Raw genomic sequence first — 26,251 nt, forward strand, 5'->3', positions numbered from 1 at the left:
TACACCCTATAAAAACCACAATAATACGTTAAGTCAGAATTTCCATTTCTTATATTGTACATCTCCAAGGGTGTTATGTGCAGCAATCAGATCAACGATTTATAAGTAATATATACTATAAAAGTACTATATAAATTGATATTCATGTGTAAAACTTTGCAACTAATCGCTCATAATGCAGGTTTAGATTTAAATTCCAACATTCCCTATGGATATGTGAAAGGATGAGCAGGTAGACGAGGGGCTAGAGGTTATCCGATGCCCTAAGATCAGATGGATCAGATGACAGAATTGGTTTGTAAATTTTAGAAGGGTCATGAAAAATAAGCAGCCATCTTATCTGGTGTTCACAAGGTATGGTTCTGATTGTCAAAGGAAACAGCGCTCCTGAAAAATGTTAATTCCAAAGTTATTAGAAACACCTCAGTTGAGGCCGAATACATGCACTTTAAATATTGGCATCTCAAAAACTAATGAAAAAAGCGGCTGGCTAAGGCCCCATTTACATTAGGGTTCCTGCACGCGCCATCAACAATCCAAAAAGGTTTGCCAACACATATTCATGGTAGGCCTGATCCTATAGATATTTATGGACCAAACAGTTTAAAGGAGTACTCCGGAGAAAATGTTTTTAAATGAACTGGTGTCAGAAAGTTATACAGATATGTAAAATACTTCTATTTAAAAATGTCAAGTCTTCTAGTACTTATCAGCTGCTGTATGTCCTGTAGGAAGTGCTGTATCAAGTCTGACAGGGTGCTCTCTGCTTCCACCTCAGTTTTCCATAGAGGTTTGCCACTGCTCTGGACAGTCACTGTGACAGACAGAGGTGGCAGCAGAGAGCACTGTGTCAGACTGGAAAGAATACATCATCTGCAGGATATACAGCAGCTGATAAGTACTTGAAGGCTGGAGATTTTTAAATAGTAGTTGTAATTTATAAATCGGAATAACTTTTTGACACCAGTTAATAAAAAATAAAAAAAATCTCCAGAGTACCCCTTTAAGGCTATGTCCACACAATGGGGGAGATTTATTTAACATGTTGGAAATTGAAACTGGCTCAACCAATCAGATTCCACTCTTCAGTCACAGACTCTTTGGAAAATGAAAGGTGGAATCTGATTGGTTGCTAGGGGCAACTGAGCCAGTTTCACTTTACACCATGTTTGATAAATCTCCCCCAATGTCTTTTTACAGGCATATTTTTGGACAGTTGTCATTTTCCAGGGACAATTAGGCCCTATATTGAAAATAACATTGTGTGAACATAACCCAATAGTGACTATGTTTGGTTCATTTGCCTTTGTACAGTTTCTGACCTGGATTTGAACCTAAGTTCTATGTTCAGTCCAATAAAGTCAATGGGCCCACTGAACATGTTGAGGTATACATCGGTAAACCTTATATGTTGGTAAACCTACAACAAGTGCAACAACTCAATGGTGCCTAAACTGTACCCAATAGGTAACCAATTTTTTTGTTTTAAGCAAACAATGACAATTTGTCCTAAAAGGCCTAGTTCATACAACAGAATTTAACATGCAAATTCTGCTCCCATTTTATGTGCAGAAACAAATTAATCTTTAGCATAACATATGTGTGTGTATGTGTATATATATATATATATATATATATATATATATATATATATATATATATTAAACAGGAAAAAAAACATAGTGCGAACATACCCCCAATAGGCTCTGTTTATATTCAGTGCTGGACTAGTTTGATGGTCACCAATGACACTCAGTAGACTGTACAGACTTACACTGGGGTTTGTTGGGTTTCATCATAATTTGAAAGGAGGGACAGTGCATGCTACAATGTACCTCTGAAGACTGATGGGAGCAGCACTTAAAGGGATACTGTCACCCCCTTTCTGTATGAGCACGTCTCTATACAGCTGTAAAGCCTAAATTCTACAGATTTCATACCTTACTTTATAATAGATTTCTTGGTGATTGGTCCAGTGAAAAATGCTTTTTTTTTTGGTTGGTGGATTGTGCCACCTGGACGGGTCTTCACGCCCGCTGCGCCACTTCGCCCCGCCCACATCAGTGCCATAGACCCTGCATTGGAATGGGCCGACCTAGAGAGGATGGGACCTCTAGGCTGACCCCTTCCAATGGGCCTGGAGGGAGCAGGGCCCAGATGTTGATAAAGTCAAAGAGGGGTGGGGCCTACTACAACGATGTTGGGGGGGGGGGGGGGGGGGGGGGGGCGCCTGTAAAGCCCCGCCTAGGTGGCACAATCCACCAACAATAATAAGCATTTTTCACTGGACCAAGCACCAAGAAATCTATTATAAAGTAGGATATGAAAACTGCAGAATTTAGGCTTTACAGCATCACTTTAGAAGCAGCCAGACTGTCAGAGGATCTGGAGTGAATGGCCAGCATAACTGTGGATCGTGTCTCCTTTATACAATTGATTATTGTAAGGATAATGGACATTAGTCCAATAAAAGGATTTGCATTGCAGTAATGCAGAAGCCAGACCATTACTGTATAGTAGTAGCGTTACCTGGAAGCGCGTCCTCTCGCTGGCGTATCTCTGGTAGTGCAGCATGGCTTCCAGTACTTTCTTGTGTCCACCAGGGACCAAGCATACGGCTCCCATGATTTCCAGCACAGCTACTTTAGTCTTGATGTTCTCAGTGGCCAGACTCTGAGCGATCACATTAATGCTCTCTGAATGGGCCAAGACATGAGCCCGTCCCTGAGAGTTGTTCATCAGCGCTTTGATGCAGCCAATGAGAGAGGTATGTATTTGGGACTCCGCTATTTCATAGTCCATATTTTTGAGGAAGTTCAATATGCAGGTTAAACCGTCCATCTCTATAAATCTGGTCACAAACCTGCATAAAAATACAAAAGTTAATAAGCAATAACATTTTAAGCATGTAAGTTGGCAGGAAACACTTCCTTTACACCACATTAGGGTACAAGGGAGGAGCCTCCAAATAAGAATCCACTCTGCATCTGGCAGAACACTATATTTAGAACTTAAAGAGGTTGTTTGCCAACATTTTTCTTTCAAATCAACTAATAGCAGAAGGTGCCAGAGATTAGTAATTTAGTTCTATTAAAAAATATCACGTCTTCCAGTTCTTATCAGCTGCTGTATGCCCTGCAGGAAGTGGTGTATTATCTCCAGTCTGACACGGAGCTCTCTGCTGCCACCTCTGTCTGTGACAGGAACTGTCCAGAGCAGTAGCATATCCCCATAGAAAACCTCTCCTGCTCACCACTTCCTGCAGGACATACAGCAGCTGATAAGTAAGAAGACAACAGATCTGTCACTAGTTGATTTGAAAGAATTTTTTGGGGGGTGAAGTACTCCTTTAAAAGAGTTAAAAAGGCCTACAAAAACATAGCTGGTTACCTTTAGAAACAGCACCTCTCTTGTCCTCACTTTAGGTGTGGGTTTTGCAGCTTAGTTCCATTAACGTGAATGGAGCAGAACTGTACACAAACAAACTGGGGGCAGGGGTGATGCTGTTTAAGTATAGTATTTGGTCAAACAAAAATAAATGGGGGGGGGGGGGGAACACAACTTAAATAAATATAAAAATTCCCAATTTAATATTTAAAAAGTTGATAAAAATTAACATATCACTGTGCGCAATAATGTTACACAGAGCTCACTTATCTGATACTACAGCCATGTAATCCTGAAAAGGGATCTAATGTTTTATATTTGTCTCCCTAATTTCATCCACCATTTTTATTGGTTAAAGCAAATGTACTATCAGGTACATTGCTTTGTGTTTTTTTTTTTATTTACATTAAATGGATCATCGCGGTCCTTCTTTTGAACAGCCCCCCGGTTTCCGCGCACGGAGTCTGTCTATTTCAGAGCACTGACACAGAAGTGGGGGCAGGCCTATCGCCCCCCCCCCCCCCCGTGTGACAAACCCCCTCTCCCTTGATTCTAATGGAGCTGCGTCACATAGGGGAGAGGCCTGCCCCCAGTGCTCCGGGCCGGACCAGTGCTCAAGAATAGACCGACGCCATGTGCGGGAACCAATCGGCGGTTCAAGAAAAGGACTGTGCCGTCTGTATACCATCAAATCCACTGCAGGTTAAGTCAGTGTGAACGTACCCTAAATCAGAGCACCAAAAATAAAAGCATTCCCACGCTGTACTGACCTCATAGGCTTCGTCCTCAGCGCAGTCTTCAAGCTCTCTATAGTTTTGTTCCTTTCGTCCTCGTCTTCCTTTTCCATGGCCAATAACGTTCTCCTCTGTGACATGGGAAATGGAGAAGTTAATAGCTCGTTCATTAAGAGTTTAATGGGATGATTAGCTATTTATTACATCATGGGAGCGTAGAGGAAATACCAACATAAACCAGCACACTAAAGACGTGGGAATTAATAAAAGTCGGTCGTGACAACCTTAGATACAAGCCGCTGGTGGAGGCTGATTTTTGGACAGAAGGATGGCACTTCGTGCTGCCTAAACCATCTGCTATCGGAAGATCAGACAATGATTAATATCATCCGGATTAACATACATTTTTATTCACAGAGGAAAAATCATTTAACCCTCGGTGGGATAAGAAAAAATAAGAGTTGGACTAGATGGACCAGGTGATCTCTCTCTGATGACAATCTTCTAGGTTTCTTCTAAGCAGCCAGGGAAAACTATTTCAAGTTTAGGAGAGCATGAAACCTACAACGGCTTTCTACAGATGGCAGATCCGTTTGGAGGAGCCTTTAGGTTGGCTAACATGAGATAGCTCTCCTCCAGAAGGAAGCTAATCTGCATATTTAGGTGTTGAGTGGCCAATGTTTGTTCTTGGTCTATGTTTAAAAGAAAATGTGAAAAAAAATGTAATGAAAATCTGATTAAAAAAAAAAAAAAATCTGCATTTTTTTTCCCCCCATGGAGCACTACCTGACATTAAGTCTCCATATATCACTGGGTCTCCTTCATGAGAAACAGCACACTCTCCAAGTTATTTTGGGGGAGATCTGAAATCTTAAAAAATTGCGCCACACACTGATATCAATGCAACAAGCAGAGAAAATTTCTACTACAATTTGCAACAATTTCCGGCATAAATTAAAGTAAGGGCACATTCATATGTTCCGTAGATATAGTCCAATGCGCGGACCACGTATGCTACGGAACGGACCCCAGAATTTCCATATTATTCATTATGATGCTGTCAGCTTGGGAACCATTAAATCTCTGCACTACTATACTGACACAGCGATAGGGCCAATTCACACAGAGTAAAAGTGGCAGAATTCTCCACTGCAGAATCCCACCAGCCTCCGTGTCATACTGGCAGTCTATGGGAGGCTCGCACACCTTACAGAGATAATAGAATATTACCAAGTGATTAACCTCTAACATATTAGTAGTTGTTTGAGACATTAAAGGAGAAGTCCTGCAAAAGTAAAAAAAAAAAAAAAAAGCAGAATGGAAGAGGGGTGCGGAAAACATATTAAAAGTATACTTACCTATCCTCATGCCCAGTGGCGCCGTTATCGGGTCCAGCTGACAGACACTGGTGTTCTGCAGCTCTTACAGCTGCAACGTCACATACCTGACCAAGCGAGTGCCCGCTTAGCCAATCAGTGACTGGGGCGGGACACCACTGCAGTCACTGATTGGTTAAGCAGGCAGCCGCTAAGCTGGCCATGACGTTACAGCTAGAAGAGGTGGGTACATTATGTATTCTGTTTTCAGACGAAAAATGACAATCGGTGGGCATCAGGGGGTATAGTAAGTACACATTGTTTATCATATTCCCCCTTACACTTTTTTTATTTTTCTTTTTAACTTTTATTAGTGGAGTCTGTGGCTCTAATACTGAGAAGGTGCCAATGTCCTTGCCATCCATTTTTTTAGCATGGTTAGCCCTTCAGTAGGTATTCAAAGTCCGCTATAATGAGCTACATCTAAGGTCAAAGGAGCCTGTTCTTCTCCAGAACAGCACGACTTCTTCCAGAACATCAGCCGGGCTTTAGCTCTAAAACTCACACCAGAGACATGTTCTGTTGATAAAGAAATTTATCAAAGAGAAGTATAACGTTCCCAAATGTCCACAATGAAATAAGACTAATAATAAAATAAATATAATAAAGAGGAAATATCAGCACAACATCATTTACAAGGCCGGTAAATAAAAGCAGGGCCAAGTTCCTAGAAAGTGAGGCTCGACGTCCCTTTCATCGACGTGCAATTTACAGACTAATCCGACAAACCAAGCAAGTGCTGAAATGCTCCATGTTTGCAATTGTGTTTTCTAAAAGAGAAGACAAACAGAGCAACAGGTCATCGGAGTTTGCAAAAAATGATTGCAAACAGTCAGCGTTCAACAAGCGAGCTGGATAGAAAAAGGGGGGCAGGGGAGACGGTTGGGTTAATTCTATTGTATTGTGTGACTTGCCCCTTGGTAATACGTGTGGACAGCTGTCAGAAATGGTACAAAGCAATCCTGTGCCCTGCAGGGCTAGCCGACTAGTGATGTCATTTATTCCATCACTCCCTTGCAGAATTCAACAAAGCCGCCACTGAGGAGGGAGGCTTAATCTCTCTAATATGCAGCTGCTACATGTGAGACGTATAGACCATCCAGTAGCTGTTCATCCATTAGCCATGGAGTAGTCAATATATTCCAAGCCTCCGGCACTGCTTTGTTAGTGATGGAAAATCTCCTTTACACATGAACGGTGCCTTACTTACATTATAGACTAGTATATGTGATAGGAAATTAAGAACAAAAAAACAACCTGCTTACTACTGTATATCCCTTACCATGGCTATACTGCAACATGCTACCCATGTATCCTTGAGTATCTGCCTCTGCATATTCTTCTCACACCATACTATAAGGTATAGACTTTTCATCTTCTGCAAGAACCGTACTTACACGTAGATCGTAAATGTGCAATGTGTCAATCTAGGTGGCAGATCTGCTGTAGATTTATTGTAGAATTTTCCCACTGACAAAGGGGAAAGGCCCTCCAGATTCTCCAATGTGGAGGAGCAAACGAGCGCCAACCTGTCAGGCCAACAGCGAGTGCGAAAGAGTGGAGAGGGTCACAGGGAGCTGTGGGATGGGCTACCGGGCCTATAGGAGATAGTTCTAGTTTTTTTCAACATGTCGTAAGACAAGGATCATTGTGCATATTGGAGAAACACTGGCGTGTGGCTGTGCTCCAAGGGTACTTTCATACAGCAGATTTTTTTTTCAGGTGTCTTTAGATGTTTTTTTTGCATTTGAGAAATTTATTTGCTTTTTTCGCATTTTAGTGCCAGTTATTAGCTGTATTTAGGGTGTTTTATGGCCAAAGCTAAATCTTTGTCCCAAAATATAGCGATATATACTGCCCCATTATTTGCTGATAAAGGTACTTAAAGTGTCACTGTCATTATAACTTTCAAAACCTAGATCAACAGTAGATATAAAGTGATATAAAGCAAGTTTGCAATATACATTCATTTTTTTTCTAGTTATCATGGAAACACAAAACACTTCCTGTGTTCTGATTTTTAAAAAAAAAAAAAAAAGAGTCTAAACACAGGACATGTTTCCCAGGTCATCGGCGCTCACAGAGAAGGCAGTCATGTGAGTGACGGACACATAAGGCCGTGACTCTCTCCTGGCCGGGATTTTATGTTTAGTCTCTTTTTTCCAACCAGCACAAGGCTAAAAATCTGCCTTTAGGAGACTGGACCTGGATTTCTGGTAAATACAGAGTCCAAATAGGAGAAATACTGCTATTTTGGGGGAATGCTTTGAGCTGTAAAATGGCCCCAAATACTGTGTGCACATATAAGGGGTTCTCCACAGGTAATTAAAAAAAAAAAAATTCTCCATGGCAGGAAGTGGTGGAGCCGTACTCCTCTTGTCCAATTCATACAGCTGCCGCACTGATGCTTCTGGCCCTCCTCTGATCACGGTTTCCTTCCGGCTTATGTGATGTGCTGACTCCACAGGGAAAGCCACACCTAGTCAATCACTTACTCAGTTGTGAAACCACTGCAAGTACCAATTGGCTGAGCAGGGCATGCCCTGTAGGGTCGGCAGGTCACAGGAACCAGATCAAACTGCTGACCAGAAGTGTCAGCAAATCCACATCCACAATAAATGTGAGGTTTTTAAATACATTGATTTTTATATATATTTTTTAATGCACATATTCTGTTACAAAACCCATCTGCATGAAAATCTTCATGGGGGGGCTGTTGTGTTAAGCGGAGTGCAGGGGGAGCTATGACAGGACGCAGCGGTGCCGAGGTGAATCAGCTCAGCATCACAGTCTCCCACTGAGGTTGCACATGTCTCCAGGGATAATCCAGGCCCTGGAGAAATGTGCGACCTCAATGAGAGATAGTGGAGGGGGAATAAAGTATAAATCCCACTCTCCGAGGTCCTGACCACCTGACTGACGCCTCAGTAGAGAGTGACGTCTCAGAGTGGAGTGTGGTGGTCAGGAACCTACGTAATGAGTAGTCATGGACTGTATACATGTTCTCCAGGACTCCCTAGAGCTGCATTCAACTACTTTTGACAGTGAGAGTCAAACGCCAAATGTTTGGGTTTGGACGCACACGAATGTTCAGCAAGTTCACTCATTACTTGCAACCAACGAGCTATCAATATTACGGGAACACAAAAGGGGGAAACTTAAGCTAAATTGCTCTCTTTTGCATTCTAAATCACCCAGCAAAAGTTAAGGCGATGGGAATACCCCTTGAAATCATGTTACATTACACTAAAGGACACAGTGCATGTTATAGTTTCTTGCACTTTACTATGAACTGTTCTCTCTTTAATGATCTTGTGAAAATATGGAGACGCCCGGCTGCCCTTCAGTGATTCAGTGACCTAGAAAATGTAATGAAGTCAGCCACATACCGCTATACAATTTGGTGTCTAATCTATTAATGATACCATTAGGACTTGCTTAACAGGCAAATTACCATTTTCTATAAGTCTTATCAGCTAAATGTAGCCAGCTGTGCAGGAAGAGATTGCCCGCCTCTGTCAGCTCGCCGCTGTGACCCAGATGCAGTCATATCAATGTAGGCTCATAATCAGTAGCAGGTCACGGGTTGCCCTATTTAGGTAAATCTATGCATGTATATATGATGCATCAGTAGTGTACATTTATATCAGTACATTTAATAACATTTTTATGAAATTCCCATGGAACAAAATTTGTTGGACTCAAGAATTTGGGAATTTTAAATCCAACAAATGAAGGCTAGACATGAATATGATGTAAGACTGAACACAATCTACCACCATTCAAGAGGATGCAGTCTCCATTCTATATTGTTTTATGAGGCTCTATTTATACCCCATTTGTGGTTACAAGAGAAACCATGAAGGAGGTACAGGATCGGGAAAATAAACACCAATGGCAACCAATGCCCCTATTGACTTATAATGGGCTGGCTTCCTTTCGGCGTTTAAAGTGTCACTGTCGTTATTACTTTTTAAAATCTAAATCAACAGTAGATGTGGTATGAAGCAAGTTTGCAATATAATTTCATTATTTTTTTTTTTAGTTATTATGGAGAACACGGCACTTCCTGTTTTCTGACTGTTTCCTGTTTTGTGAGAAAAAAAAGTCAGAAAAACAGGAAGTCCTGTGTATCCCAGGCCATCTGAGCGCTCACAGAGAGAAGGCAGTCATGTGATTGATGGACACATTGAGCCGCGACTCTCTGTATTGGCTGGAATTCCTGGGTTTAGTCTGTTTTTTTTCAACCAGCACTCTGCCTTCAGGAGACTGCACCTGGATTTCTGGTGAGTTCAGCTTGTTTACGGCATGATAACAAACAAAAAAAAAAAAAAAAAATCAATGTAAATTGCAAACTTGCTTTATTTCACATGTACTGTTGATTTAGATTTTAAAAGTTATAACGACAGTGACACTTGTACACCTATTAAGGAATTGTCATATGAAGATCTGTCCCATAGCCCTAAGACTAGTGGTATAGACTTGGAATGGTCCAGCAGATTCTGACCACCAGCGCAAATATATTATCCACAAGCTGCTATGGAGCAACATTCCCAATGGGCAAATTGTTGAGAAATAGCTGCCTAGCTTTATCTATCACTTTCAAACACTTCTATCTATTCAGCCCAGTCCAACATCCCCATCAACTTCACACAGAGAATCTCAGCTGTCCATAGCAAACTCCGCACAAGACTCTTGGCCACGAGAGGATGAAACAACTGCTCTTTTCATAAGATCCTCTATTTGTCCTGTTTATCTTGAGAGATGCGAGGAGATATTTATTCTATCTGGAGTATGCACCTGGCAGATTTCCACACTGCAGTTGCTTGACAGCTGTGCCGTGCCGCCATCACACCCTCCAAATAAATGTTATCACTGACGCCCATTCAACGGCCTGAGATAAAGGCGAGTGCATACACAAGGCTGTAGTGTGTCCCAGATAAACAAGAACAGGCTTCCCAAAATGGGAAGTGTGGAGGAAAAAGCTGCATGGACATGGATAGTCAATAAATCAATTAAAGGAGCACTCCAGACAAAACATGACACAGGGAGTCTCTAGGGATTACTCTGTGTCATGCTCCCCTCTTTAAACGGGCATAACATAGGGTACAGGTTTTGCCAGAAATGTTTCATTGGCGTTTCCATATTATGGGGCAAGTATGTAATATAGCATAGTAAAGAACACCATTATTTTGGTTAATTTGGTGTTTTTTGCTCACCGCATAAAATTTTAAGCAATATTTAACACAGCATTTGTGCTATTTGAGCAGTTTACACTGGCTGCACCTTTTTTTTATTATTTTGATTGGAGGGGGAGTGGAGGGTGGGAGTGCGGTTTCATGTTAGCTCCTTTATTAGGCAGATATTTTATTTTTTTTAGTTTTGTGCAAATAATTATGCAGCAGTACTCCACCCTGGAGTAGTTTTTAGCAAAGTTTTGTTGCCAAAAAAATTGCACAACAAGCAGACAAAGATGCGCAAGATTAATTTTTCGGTGTCTGGGTGTTCAGAGACAGATTGATTAGCTAGCCTGGGAGTGAAGTATATAGCTGGGTGCGTCTCACAGCTATATCGGGGGGGATTAAAATGTCTGCGGGGCAAGTTTTTTTTTTTTTAATGACGGTAACACTTTAGGAGCATTGTATTCATGGACATAAAAGGATGTTATTCTTATTAAAAGGCGTTGTCTCATCAGAGGTCAACCTGTTAAGCATGTAGGCCTCGGGCAACCAGCCGATTGCATGGGGTCCAGCATCTAGCATACAACGGATTTTTCAGGTGAAAGACAAAAGGTAGCTGCAGGGGAAATATAGTACTCATTCAGTTCTGGATGGGGCATGTCCGTCAGAACAGCAGCTGCCAGTACAGAGTGACTCTTTTCTGGCTTTTATAGAAGGGTTATAAGTAAGGAACCACCCTCCCTATGGCATCCATAAAACAACCCATTTAAGGAACACTCCATGAACCTGACCCTAGTTATTTTTTACATAATATATTGCAAGATTTTACATTAGCTCCCACTGGTTTCAAAGGGGTATTCCAGGGAATAGCTTATGTGAAACCTTCTTTGCCCCCCCTGGCAATATCCTAACATTCTGAGCTCTGCTCTCACTGTGTAATATTTCTGGGGTTAGTATGAGGAATTGACCACCCAATGGCCACGGCAGTCTTAGCGAGTAATTTGCAGAGTAAGCAATACCACGTAAAAGTTACTCCCAGAGTACCCCTTTATTTATAACTGGACATGATACTTACAGCAGCCATAGAATTCAGCTCATCAATGTAGAACTCAGGCCAACTTGTAGCACTTTTGTCTTCTTCTTGGTCCTAAGCAGAAAAACACCAAAAAAATAGCAAACATATTAATATATGTAACATGGTCTACAAACAGAATTATAATAACATAACACTATACATAAATCCTTGCACGGAGCAGTAAGATAGATGAGATGCATAGAGGGAAGAAATCCCCTGACCACCATCCGTGATCCCCTCTTCCCCAAACTCAGTCACCAAGGGCTACACAAGAATTAAAGCAGCGTTGTTATTTTTCATATATAAACTAAAGGGAAGACAAAAGTCTTGAAGATGAAAAGATGCCCTTGGAAGGCCTGCAGAAGAAAGACAAACTGGATTCTTTTAATGAGTTGTCACAACTGGTTTACATTTGTAATAAAAAGACGGAATAATTACATTAGTCTTCAAGGAAACATCTAAGGAGCAGGATTTATTAGAAAAAAGGGAAATATGGCTGGCACATTGTAACAGAGTGATGGTCTGTTGGAAACACAAAAGTTGCCGTCTATGGAGGACACACATAAAAATAAAGGGAAATGTAAAAGATTTTGGCTTTGTAATGGCAGCTTTGTATATGGGTGCATGGCCTAGACTGAGTGCTGTACACCGATCATATATAGCATTACAGCATAACATTAAAGTCACCTGCCAGTGAGGGTGCCAACTCCTGGCACCCTCACTGTTCAGCTGATCGAGGGGCTGTGGTACGCGTACAAGTTCTGAGACCCCTTCATTTCCTTGCAGATACAGCTCTATGTATGTGCTAGCAGCTCTACCTGGTGTTACAGCTCCATTCACCTCAGTGTCAGGAGTCAGACCTGAACATATATCAATAGAAAGAGTTCTAGAAAACCCCTTTAAATTTTGAGGTGTGGCCTCCATGGATTGAACTTCTTCCTCTGCACTTCCCACAGATGACAAATTAAATTGAGATCTTGGGGATTTGAAGGCCAGGTAACCACCTTGAACTTTATTTTATGTTCCTCATTTCTGACTGAATTTGCAATGTGGCCAGGGCATTACCTATGGTGTAAGATACCGCTGCCATTAAATGGGTACTCTCATCTCAGTAAGTTATCCCCTATCCACAGCATAAGTCATAACAAGCAGGTCAGTGGGGGGTCCAAGAACTGGAACCTCTACCAATCCTGAGAACAGGGACATAAGTATCCCCAGAATGAATGGCCTTGCTTTATCTATGGGGCAGCCAGACATGAATGGGCTGTTGGCCACATACTAGTGGGCCACACCATATAACTTATTGAATGGAAATATCCCTTTAAAAGGGGTGGGCGCGATCTGCACAAAGTACACTGCAATCAGACCAGATGGGCTAGCCTTCACTCCCCACGGCCTTGGGTACCCATGACCCTGTTGCTGGCTCATCAGTTGGTCTTTGGAGGAGCACTTTAGGAGGGTACAAACTACAGCATACCAGCAACACTGCCAATTTTAGAGATGCTCTGACCCAATTGTCTAGCCAAGACAATTTGTTCTTTGTCAAACTTGCTCATATCCTTACACATTTGCCATCAGCAGTGGGTTTGGCCACAAGTGTAAGGTGTATGGGGGCCTCCTGACTGACAGATGATTTGGTGGAAAGAAGGGTCATGGACGACTTCCCCATAGAGAATACATAAATGTTTTGTTGTCCTGAACATTTCGCTGTATAGAAGAGAACTGGCGACAGGTATTGAAGGTGTACGGGTACCTTAAGAGTTGTACCCAACGTTCAACAAAGGCAATCGACAAAGCTTTGTTTTCCCTGCATTTACATTGTGGTTCAAACAACATCTACTTCCCCTATTGGGTTGTCCAGTCTTACTTATATAAAGGTTACTTACTGATAAGAAGTGAAGCAACTGTCTAATAAACAATGAGGTGTTGAAACACAAGGTATGAGATATCTGCTTCCTATCAGTGCTTGGAAACATTCTTGTTTACATTTACTGAAGGAAAACCAGTCCTGCTCGCTTCGTATTGGTGCGGGTATAAGCCAGGAGACTGGCATGCAGGACAAGACAAAAATTTGACCTCCGGTTGTATTTAGAGCAGAGGATTTTCTACTGTAAGAAACCTCAGCTGTGTGAGGAGGACAAACCCATTAATTAAAGGACTCTGTGTCTGTATTGGGATACAGCTCCTCTATTGAACCCATTGATTAGGGAAGCAAGAAGTTGCAATATTATTTGCAGTAAATGGTCTGTGTACGCTACTTCATTATCTCCAACTATTGTCATGATAATTCAGAGGCTGCACTCAATAAAACTCCAGCAGTCTGTATATTGCAGAGGGGACACTAAACTTCCTCATTACGGAGAGGCTCTTTACAAGCACATTAAATCGCTCCAGTGTGTCGGTGCCACACCGTTAAGTGGCATTGCTTACACAGCACTATATGCAAGAGTGAGGACCTTCACCTTCATGTCTGTCACGAATACCCAACTCCTACATAATGGAAATATCCACTCTGATGTCTAAATTGATATCTAGGTTATAGGTGCACAAGCAATATACTTTAAAAAGTTTTCCCCTTATATCTAGTAGCACTTTGGACCTCCTTCAGTACTGCAGAAATTCATTATGACTTAGATTCCACTAAGTGCTAAAATTGTTCTTCAGAAATTATCAGCTTATGGCAGTTGTCTGTACCACCATCTAATGTGTTGCATGCCTTGAAGAAGCCTGTTCTAATATCAGAGACTGTCCCTACTGTCGAAAGGACACAGGTATCAGAGGATCCAGGGTGTGCCAAGAAAACAATTCCCTACTCCTTATACCTCCACCAGCCGGAGCTGTTCGCATCTAACAAGAAGGGTTTGTCAATTCCTGCTGCATTGTGACCGTCTCATAAGTATAGTATCACCGAGTTCTGTATCCATCTGACCAGGCCATGCTTAGCCTCTGCTTAGTGATAAAACACTCTTTCGCCCACTGTAGTCTTGATTTCCTGGTCATCTGCCATTTGTGTGAAGGAACAATGTGTTTACCACATTGGTGTCCAACTAACGTGGCTGTTGACCTACAGTATCCTTGACTGTGCTCCTCCTTTGATTCCTGACATCTTCCTCTCTCATTAAGTTGTTAAAGAGGTATTCCAAGGAAAAAATCTACTTTTCCCCTATGCACAGGACATAGGTAAAATAAGAGACTACGGGGTAGCCGACAACTGTAGCCCTTGCCAATCTCCATATCAGGCCCTGGCTCCTGTATAATTAATAGAGCTGTGGTTATGGCACGTGACCCGCGGTTCTATTCATTGCTATGGAGCGACAGAAAAAGAGAAATAAGCCGGAAAAGTGCTGTACTTGGCTCTAACCTTGCTGTAACCACGGCTCTATTCATGATACAGACACCAGGGCCTGATACGGAGATCGGCGGGGGTATGGGGGTCGGACCCCCCTGTGCGATCTCTTACCTTTCCCCTATCCTGAGGAGATTGTTGTCCACCGGTTTCCATGATAGCGTTGCATAACAAGGTTAGCAGATTGAGAAATCCTGTCCCCTCCGAGTATATTTGGATCTGGATTTTCCCATTGCAATATGAATTCAGAGTAAGACTAATCTAAAAACATTTGCTCACTTGACTTTCTTCTGCACTCTGGGCTTACGGGTCTAATGTCCATACTGGGAATCTTCAATTGTGAAAGGGCAGTGGCCTGTAATAAAGTGGCCATTCAGTAATCTTAACCACGAATAAGGCTGGTTACTGCTAGAAACATGTTGGGATAACAGGTGCATAGAAAAAGTGGATAAAGCTACTACTGTATTGGCTGTTATTATTGATTTTATGGACTACAAATAAAGGACTACCATATTACCGGTGCAAAAGAGCGACAAACCATTAATACAGGGCTCCAGATGGCGACCAAAATGGTCGCCAATGCGACTGACATATTGCAAATGGCGCCCAGATTTATTAATCTGGGCGCCATTTGCGACTGGCCCCGGCGGCGGCGCGCTGTCTCTTTAAGGACAATGAGCTGCGCTGCTGCCTTCCCGCGCGCTTCCCTGACATCTCACACAACCTTGTCTCCGCCTATATTCTTTAGCCAATCGCGTTTCTACCCAAACTCATGACGCAATTAAAGAAGAACCAATTAGCGTGAAGGCTGCACCAAGCGCTAAGCGGGACATTAAGCACACGTATAGCGGGGGACCCGGAGGACCCGACTCAGACCTCACTACTGGAGAGCTCGGTAAGGGCGCAGAGCTGCGGGGAGACTACAGATGTCAGCATGGCCTCCCTGCAGCATCAAGTGTCAGCACGTCAGGGTAGAGTGCTGGGGGGTAACTATGGCTGCACTGGGTGATATATATATAAGTGTAGGGCACACTGGCTGCAGACACTGGGAGATAGATATATGCACAATTATTATTATCAGGGCCCCTCAGGTGTCTGTATTGTAGGGGGTCACTTGCATTAGTCACTAGGTGAGAGATATATCTATCTATATACACATCTTGTGGGGGGTCACTATGGCTGCAGTCATAAGTCTGGCTCAGTATGTATAGACTGCACAGTACCACTTCCCTCAGTGTGTATGTATAGACTGCACAGTACCACTTCCCTCAGTGTGTATGTATAGACTGCACAGTACCACTTCCCTCAGTGTCTGTATATATAGACTGCACAGTACCACTTCCCTCAGTGTCTGTATATATAGACTGCACAGTACCACTTCCCTCAGTGTGTATGTATAGACTGCACAGTACCACTTCCCTCAGTGTCTGTATGTATAGACTACACAGTACCACTTCCCTCAGTGTCTGTATGTATAGACTACACAGTACCACTTCCCTCAGTGTCTGTATGTATATACACTGCACAGTACCACTTCCCTCAGTGTGTGTGTATGTATGTATACACTGCACAGTACCACTTCCCATATACATTGCCACAGAGGCTATATGTCATCGGCTGCCGGGGGATATATATATATATACACACATATACATATAGATATAGATATAGTAGATCATTGCCGGTAAGATGGCCCGGCAGCAGGGGGGGGCCTGGGCTTTTATAATACTAATATAATGGACTTGTCCATGACAATTAGGTAATTATCCTTATTGTTATATACAGGCTACTGCAATTGGCTCAATGGCGAAACATAAAATTACAGATTTTTTCAAGGATGCTCATGCATCTTCCAGCCAGTCTACTATAATAGATCAGGATAATTCAGATGAAACGCTTTCATTAGTCAGTGAAAACGGCACATCAGATCAAGCAAGCAATTCCAGCAGTGCAACAAGAATTTCCGTCCACAGGAGCAGACATTTTAAGAGTGTGTGGCTTCAGGAATTTCCTTGGCTTAAATACAATAAAGAGAAAGGAGTGATGTACTGTGAGTTTTGTTCCAAGGCAGGTGATGTTGCTGGAAAGACAGATTTCATTAAAAGGAACAGATCATTTCAAGAAAGAAACAATAAAAAAAACATGGAGATAGTCTGAAGCATAAAAATGCTTGTGACTGTATAATAGCTAGGAGTGCCCCAAAACAGACACCTTTAGCTCGTGCTGTAGCTCATGCTTGTGAAAAAACAGCTGAGAAAGACTTTAAAGAAATGAAGATTAAATTTAATGTGGCCTACATGATAGCATGTGAAGAGCTACCATTTACAAAGTATGCGGCTCAAATCTTACTTCTGAAGAAAAATGGAATGGATATATCCAAGACATATGACAATGACACGAGATTATTGGTTGCATTGCAGAGGAATTTAAAGCTCAAACATTAAATGAAGCTGCAAAGGCAACTTACATTTCAATCATAACAGACTGTGGAACTGATGTATCAGGAAGTGATAATGTTATAGTATACTGCAGGTATATTTTGTCAGGTGTCCCTGTGAACCGTCTGCTAGGATTAGGTGCACTTCAGCATAGCCATGCTCGGGGAATACTAGAAAGTATTGGAGATATTTTTAGTGCAGACCACAGTGATCCATATTGGTGGCACCATAAGCTCAGTGCTTTTGGTGCAGATGGAGCCAGTGTCAATATGGGTGCATCAGGTGGTATAGGTGCCCTAATGAGAAAAGAGATAGGAGAGCATATACTCTCATTTCACTGCTTACCGCATCGTTTGGAACTGGCCATGTTAAATACACAAAAATGTCTACCTATGGTCCAAAAAGTATATGATCTTCTGCATCTTGTCTGGAAGACTTATCACTTTAGTCCCAAAAGTAAACGGGAGTTGAGAGCCATTGGTGCAGAGTTAGGCTGTAAAATCCGCTGTCCCTCAGCAGTAAAGACTCAGCGCTGGCTACCTCATATCTTCCGGGCACTCTCTGTTTTCCTGTCGTTTGATCAAGAAACTGGGCAAGGGCAGTACACAGCTGTGCACCATCATATGGAACATCTTTCTGTATCCTCAAAAAATAGTGACATTTCAGGAAGAGCCAAGCACATTGTGCAGCAAATGGAGAACCTGATGTTTGTTGCATTTTGTCAATTCCTCCATGACCTTTTTGGGGAGATCTCAAAGTTAAGTCTGACTCTCCAGAAGAACTCTCTCATACTTCCCCAAGCAGTTGCTGCCATTAAAACGTGTATCATGACAGTTAAAAACTTTAAAGAAGGCCCACTGAGAAATGGCAAACTGCAAGAGTTTTATAAAAAAATTAATGTAGAAGAAATGCAGACTGGCACACAGAGAGCAAGTCAAATGGCTAAAAGACGCAAGACGAGTCATACCAGGTGTATTGCTTTTCAGAATATCCAGCTAAAAGATTTTGATGCACAGGAGGAGTTTATGGAAAACCTAAATGCCCACATTAGAAGAACAGTGGAAGTAACAGTGGGTGAACTGGAACGAAGATTTGAAGTAATGCTAAGTAGTGAGAAGGAGGGTAGAACAGGCTGTCCAGACATCATCCAGTGTTTCTCTGTCTTTTGTCATGATTCCTGGCCTGATGATCTTGTTACATATGGAGAGGAGGAGATTGACACATTAACAAAATGGTATAAAACCATTTTGTTAAAAAATGGCTGTGAAGTGGAAGCAATCCAAGCAGAATGGAGGCAATTGAAATGTTTTGTTAAAGGGCAGTTTGCTGACCTTTCTTACAGCAGTTTGTGGGAAACGGTCATCTCAAAGGAGCCATACTGTACTGACTTTAGGAATGTTTTACATTTAATTCACATTATGTTAATACTTCCTATATCTGCTGCACAATGCGAAAGGGGGTTTTCTGCCCAAAACAGAATCAAGTCACAAGTCCGGAGTTCTCTTCATATTTCAACACTGGAGGACTTAATTCGCATAAGCTCCGAAGGCCCTTCCCTTGAACTGTTCAATCCTGAGCCCTCTGTGAAGCGCTGGTTCAACTCAAAGAGGAAGAGAAGGCCACAATATAAAGGATGGCCAGGGGGCACTTACATACTGGCACTCAGTGACACTGACTCAGAACCTGACTTGTAGACCACCTCACACATTCTAGTGGACTGTATATTGTTGTCAAGTTGCAAGCTTTTAAGTTCAAGTTCAGAAGAGTAAGCCTCATTAAAAGGCTAGCCAAGTGAAGCTGAAGTACTGAGTCAGACTGTATATGGTTGTCAGACTGTATATGGTTGTCAAGTTGCAAGTTTCCATGTTGAACGTTTTCAAACTAAGAAAAGAAAGGATCTAAAGGAGGAGGATGCTGCCGTGGCCTCTGCACACAGTAAGTCCCATTTAACATAACATTAATTTTACATGTTTTAAAATGTTGGCGACCAAATATTCTATTTGGCGCCTAAATTTTTCAGGTTAGGAGCCAATGGCTCCTAGGTAAATTTTTTAGTCTGGAGCCCTGTAATATTTAGGGTATAAGGGTACTGAAATTTTAAAATCTCATTCTACAGAGTTTTTGTTTCCGACCAGTGGTTCTGCAGTTAGTACACGATGGGGTTCTACAGTTAGTACATGATGGGGTTCTACAGTTGGTACATGATGGGGTTCTACAGTTGGTACATGATGGGGTTCTACAGTTGGTACATGATGGGGTTCTACAGTTGGTACATGATGGGGTTCTACAGTTGGTACATGATGGGGTTCTACAGTTGGTACATGATGGGGTTCTACAGTTGGTACATGATGGGGTTCTACAGTTGGTACATGATGGGGTTCCACAGTTGGTACATGATGGGGTTCTACAGTTAGTACATGATGGGGTTCTACAGTTAGTACATGATGGGAACCTTTCACTGTCAGGGCATGATGGTAGTTGCAACTGCTGGACAGCCACAGGTTGGAGAACACTGCTTTACGTGGATCTGGGTGTTTTCAAGGACAAATAATCTAAAACAAGTAACTTTAGTTGACAAGTGGAGACAAAGAAAACTGGCTATAGAGACAAGAGGTTTTTTCCCAGCCTTAAATTGACGTCATTCGGTACAAGAACACAGCAGACGTTCTTAAAACGCCACATAATCCGTACTGTACACAGGTCTGTCGAGAGGATGAAAAATCAATTTCTCAGTGGTTGTTATGGAACAAGCCATTCCGCCCGTCTGTGGCACCTTCTCTTATTTTGCACAATCAAAAACCACAGCACCAAACAGCAGATCATTGTCTCTGACCTGGAGGGCATCCAACACATAAACGGCTTTATATTGTTTTCTATCAGTTGTTTTTCTACATGAGACACAACATTATATCCGACACCACAGCAGACACGATCTGTTCTAGATTTTCCGGTAAATCACATGAAACCTTTCCAGCGATGGGATGGATCATGTTTTCACCAGACGTACCTTCTTTTTGCTGCAATAAATTTGCCATTTCTTCTCGGCTGGGAGGGCAAACATGGCTTCTCTGTGCTTGTCTGTGAGGTCCAATTCATCCTGAAAAAATAAAAAAAAAGGAAAAAGAAAATTATACATTAGAATTGTTATACTCACATCGAGCAAACGATTTGTCATGGCAATTAAGTACGTTCCATTAAGCGGTATCCTGGGTAGAAGCTTCCACCACAGCATCGTCTCCCCAGGAACATTACACTCTGATTTATAAGCAAACGTTACAAGTAAATTGTGTGAATCAGTGCCGGTAAACAATGGTATATAAATGCCTTATAAAAAATAGTTATTTCATCAAGAGGACCATTAAGACGTAACCAGTATGAATACAACATCACTTATATGCAATAAAAAGCAGCAATAGCACAAGATGGTGAGGACTAAGACCATGATATCCATCCCTAGTCAAATCTATCTTATGCCCTGACTAATGCAGGCCATAGACTTTACATAAGAGCCAGTCTACAGATTTCAGCTGGGCTATCCACCATTGTCAGGGGACAGGGCAGGGTTGTTTCACTGGTTGTATGAATGATTGTTTGTGTGGCCATCTGCCCCCCAAAATTGGCAGTATAAAGGCTTCATTTAACAAGCACTGACTGACTTGTTGTATGGCTGGGTTCACACTGCGTTTTTGCAATCAGTTTTTTGCAAAAAAACTGATGAAAAACGGATGCATTTGCGTGCATCCGTTTTGATCCGTTCCTCCATTGACTTCCATTGTAAAAAAAAAAACGGATCAAAACGGGTCAGTTTTTTTTTAACGGACACAAAAGTAGTGTCAGCTACGTTTTTGTGTTCGTCCAAAAAAAAAAAAAAAAAACGGATCAGTTTTGATCCTTTTTACAATGGAAGTCAATGGAAAAACGGATCAAAACGGATGCACACAATCACGTTTATGGAGGGATTGGGAGAGATGTGTGTATGACTACCCTAAGGGAGGTTTCACACACAGCATTTTGGGGGGAAACGGTTACAGTTATTGTGAGTTTTTCATGAAGCTGCCCTAACAGTATTTTTAATACATCAATGGGTGTACAGAAATACAATATGGCACTTATCATCAAGTTCCACTGAAATACCAGACTTCACTGCCACAACCTATCACACCGGGAGAGTTCTTGTCCTCGTAGGTGCTGCTCTTCAGAAACTTAGTTTATATATGTATCTCAAAAAATGTTCCAATGTTTTCCTGAGAAGGGATATCCAAATGGAGGTCTAAAATTGTCTGCAGTATGTACGTTTAATATAAGAAGGAGAAAAATGATAGAGAACCCAGATCCCCGAATGGCCACCTAGTTACACCATGATAGGACTCTTCTTTCCTATGATGCCTCATAACTAGGAAAATGGGGCCTCACAACTCTAGAAAAGCTTATCAAACTTATATAACATGTCGCTGGAAAAGCTACATGGCGACACTACAGGCGATGGTAATAGGAGATGGATCGCCATAAAAATTTTATATTTGCAAAACATGCATATATGTGTCAGAAGGTTAACACCAACGTGCTTGGACCACCAACACATAAAATTTGCCAGACAAACTACATTTTATCCATGCAATGACTTCCTGATGTGCCGGGTCTCCGCTCAAGCACAGCAGCTAATCCAGACAGGCAGAGCTACAGTATAAATCATGGGAGACAGAAGGGAGATATTAAAAAGGGGTAGAAATCAAACATGGTCCCCATTAAAGCAAACTAAACCATGGAGGGGGTTTCACGTGAACGTGTTACATGAGTATTTCAGTGTCTGCATTACGGTTGGGTCCATAATATGCATGTTACATGTTTATGTGAAGCGACAAATCTGTCCAGATGTGCGCAGCCACATGCGAGAGCGGAATGGAGCACTAAATAACCAGCTATTCCTTATTTTTAAGACTATATGCCCTGTAGCCCTCACAAGGTCACCATATGCAAAGTGTACAGGTGAAGGGTGTACATAAACTCGGGAAAAAAAAGCCGTTTAACGTTTTATTCACACTAGTAAAGCAGATGAAGACTTCAACACCTGCAACTCTTTTAAAGCCATGGAATTTCCCAGCCACACGCTTCTCATGCACATGGCAGGTAAACATGAAACAGCTCTTAATATTTCATTACCTGCACCAAGGTCTGAGGCCGTTCGCCTTTCATTGCCACATAAATTAGCAGCAGATGCTCGGGCGCAGGGCTGCCCTTTTGAAGTAGGTATAATGCCATCAGCTGCTCTTTAAAGCAAAGGGGATGGATATAAATTATCATCAAACAAATCCATATAGTACCAGACACAATGGCCTGTATTAAACCAGCCCCTCTAGGTGTTGTCTAGAGTCGCCTTCTATCCCCCGACACTGTAATTATGAAGAATTAGGGAAAGAAACAGATTGTGGGAAAAAAAAAACAATTAGTTCTCTGAGGTTCTAAATACGTATGATGTAAACTCGACTGCTGAAGACTTCAACAACATAGTCAGGGGCTGCAATACATTGTAATTCAACGTTCCATCAGAGCATGACCCCGAGGCTGCATTGTGGCAGGGTAAAGTGGCCATCGACTTTAATGTATCATAGAATTCAGGAACCGCTGTCAAACACTATGGGGAAGATTTACTATGGCAAATAGGGTTTCAAAAAGGAAGCGTGGGAAATTTGCCACCACATTATAAAGTCCCTAATCCACTTCCATAGCTTTATGGCAGATGATAATAGGTTTGTAAAGGTGTCACACTGTATTTTTCCCTTTATGCTGAAGGTGACATTGTGGAGTGTGACATACATACAAACCCATTATCATCCTGTATAACGCTATGACTGCGGTTTAGGGCCTTTCAAAGAAGATGACAGGTTCCCTTTAAAATAAAGTAATGCTCTTCTATGCAGACATTTCGGTGTCCACTAACTATTACGGTAATAAATAAAGGGCAGAAAAGCAATATTCGGAAAGAGCAAGCTATGCCGGTCAATGAGATCAGCGTGCGCTCTAATATGCTGCGTTGCATTTTGTGCACCCGTGTGTGTTGTTTGCTTTCCCCTGGGACAAGGAAAGTCGATGTATACTGGAGAGGATGTGTGAGTTAACGTCTCCTTCCTCCAATACATCTCTCTGTTTCCTATCCTTACTCATTCTACGGAGTGGACGCACAGACAGGCCTCCGGATGGCAGGAAGTAACAATTAACAGGTCATCTTCTTTTCTATGGATTAAGTCATTGCCACCACAGTATAGGCCATGACATATGAGGAAGGGGGGGTCTAGGCATACAAACCATACATCCGATGGGACATGACTTTCTGGTGAATAATTATAGAAATGTACACACTTTAGTGGTTATAGGCCCAATGAGCCATAAAAAAAAGATATATTGAATATTTATCCCAGGCAGGTTTACATTCACTTACTGTAGATTTACCAACCACATCTGCTAGAAATTTGTTAAATTTAATCTCGATTAGGTTTCTCCCTTTCTCTTCTTTCCTCCAGACTACACAGATTCAAATCCTTAAAGGGAACCTGTCACCCTGTTGATTTCTCTGCGGAAGGGGCGACTGTGGGAGTGGGGAGAAGGTATCGGGGTCTCGGGCAGGCTCTGACCCAGGTGCCAGGCTGACAGGTTCCCTTTAAGTCTTTCCTGATATGTTTTTTTGCCTCACACCCTTCACCATTTTTATTGACAATTTTTGGACCAGTTCTATATTATCAATATCTTCTTATAGGTGTGATCTCACTAGAGCTCTATACAGCGGGATCACAATCTCACCCCAGAGTCTATTATAAATGATGTTTTGTCTTTTTTTTTGCCTTTTTTTTTATGTTTTAGAGCCCCACAAATTAAAAAAAAATAAATAAATCAAACCTAAAAGGACTGTAAATGTATTTTTTTACGCATACAATACGTTTTTAAGTGGCGGCCTGGTGTATGGCTCTAAAATGTGAGGTTAATAGGCCCTTCAAGGTGTTATCCCAAATTACAACAAATTACCACCTATCCACCAGACTAATGGGATGCCCAATAATCATAAAAAGAAGGGTCCCAAGTGCCCCTGTGTGGAGTGGCAATGCAGTACTGTACTGCCACTCCATTTTAAGTTTATAGGACTGCGCAGCGTCACTTCTAGGAAAAAGAAACTGATCAAACCATTTACCCTGGCATCACAGTTGGACATACACATTCACAGGCTATACAATGTCCCAACTGAATATGAAATATTTTAACAATTCTGATACTGCCTATCATTCCATCGAAGTAATATAGTCACCTGCCTGAGCCAAACACATTAGGAAGTCTGGCAACAAGTGTAAATGGGAGAGGCGCAGCACTAGGGCATGACAATTCAATTTTGTCATGTATTGGCCTAATAAAATTTAGACAATAGGTCTGGTACCCTCCCTATGCCCTTAATAATAATTACCAGGAACTCGGCAGAGCTTGTTTTACAGTATGGTGGATTATTATATACTTATATAACCACTCTATATAATTACATAACACAGGATATACAGGTTACTCTATTATGTCTCAAGATGAGCAACTAAATATTCATAGATCTTTGCAGTACACTGCCTATTTTTTCCTCTTGTATTAGAAAAAAGTAGGATCATATGGGATGGATGTTACATCTATCCATTCCTAAGATTTAGGAAACCATTGGGGTTTATTCATATACCCACTATCAGACTGGGGGGGGAAGAGGTGTTGATTCCTTGCTACATTTTTTCTTTTATCCTACAGCGCCGTTCTAGGCAAGGAAGTCCAAAGACCAGAGTACATTGTGCTGCGAAAGCAAAACAGAGAAAACAGACCAAAAGTAGTCTGGGGTCTGATCCGGACCACCTATAGATTCAAAGTAGGAGCAGGGCTACAGTATACTGCCATTTTTATTTCGGGCAGGTGGTTCGTTTAGTCAACCCCCCCCCCAAAAAAAAAAGTAATAAAAAATTTATAAATAATAATAATATTGGCACAATAACGCTACATGTTATAAATGAATATTTGAATGACTGTATTATATGTTGTGGTAACAGATTATAAAGGCAAACCGTATAAAAACCACATGATGGGAGGAGAAATAATAACAAATCACAAACAGGGAACAATACTAACCCGCTTTCAGCACATCTGAAAAAACATATTACGGAGATTACGTTTGTGGGAGTATACCCATGGGGGCAGTAACTTTGCACTACACAAGATAAAATTGCAATGCTGTAAACTGCATAACTACATAAAGAAGCTTACATGTCATACTGAATACACAAAGGAAGGGCAGAAATATTGTGGCCTCGCTTTACTGTATTATCAGAAATCATAGGTAGTTTTGGCAAAATGTTCGGGTTAGGCAACGTTAGCCAAATCAGAGTGCCTGGGTTTCATTCCCCACAGCTGCATACCTTGGATGCTGCCCTGGGGAGTCCTGAAAAATATGGATACAGTCAGACTGTGTCCATGTTTTTCTAGCAGCCCTAGAGCGGCATCCAACATATGGCCAATCAGACACCAGGGGAATTATTTCTCAAACTAGGGTAAAGTAGATCTGGCTTAGCAGTAGCACTTCTACGCAATGTCCTACATGAACCTGGGGCGAATTCTGAGGGAATAGGGCAATGATATAACATACGTAATAGGGCAATGATATAACATACATAATAAGAAAAATTACCTATTGGAGCAACCTACATA

At 41.7% G+C, this 26,251-nt stretch overlaps 1 protein-coding gene across 3 annotated transcripts in view; it reads right to left on the bottom strand.

The window, feature by feature from the left end:
• DAAM1 (dishevelled associated activator of morphogenesis 1) overlaps positions 1-26,251 on the bottom strand; it is a 161,620-nt gene that overhangs the window by 46,417 nt on the left and 88,952 nt on the right. For all 3 annotated transcript variants that reach the window (XM_069951141.1, XM_069951138.1, XM_069951139.1), the window contains 4 exons: positions 20,544-20,633; positions 11,753-11,824; positions 4,158-4,252; positions 2,530-2,863 (listed from right to left, as the gene is read on the bottom strand). In XM_069951141.1, the coding sequence (XP_069807242.1) occupies positions 2,530-2,863; positions 4,158-4,252; positions 11,753-11,824; positions 20,544-20,633 (591 nt within the window). The remainder of the gene's footprint in view (positions 1-2,529; positions 2,864-4,157; positions 4,253-11,752; positions 11,825-20,543; positions 20,634-26,251) is intronic.

This window comes from Dendropsophus ebraccatus, chromosome 13 (genome assembly GCF_027789765.1).
Source record: "Dendropsophus ebraccatus isolate aDenEbr1 chromosome 13, aDenEbr1.pat, whole genome shotgun sequence".
Taxonomy (NCBI): domain Eukaryota; kingdom Metazoa; phylum Chordata; class Amphibia; order Anura; family Hylidae; genus Dendropsophus; species Dendropsophus ebraccatus.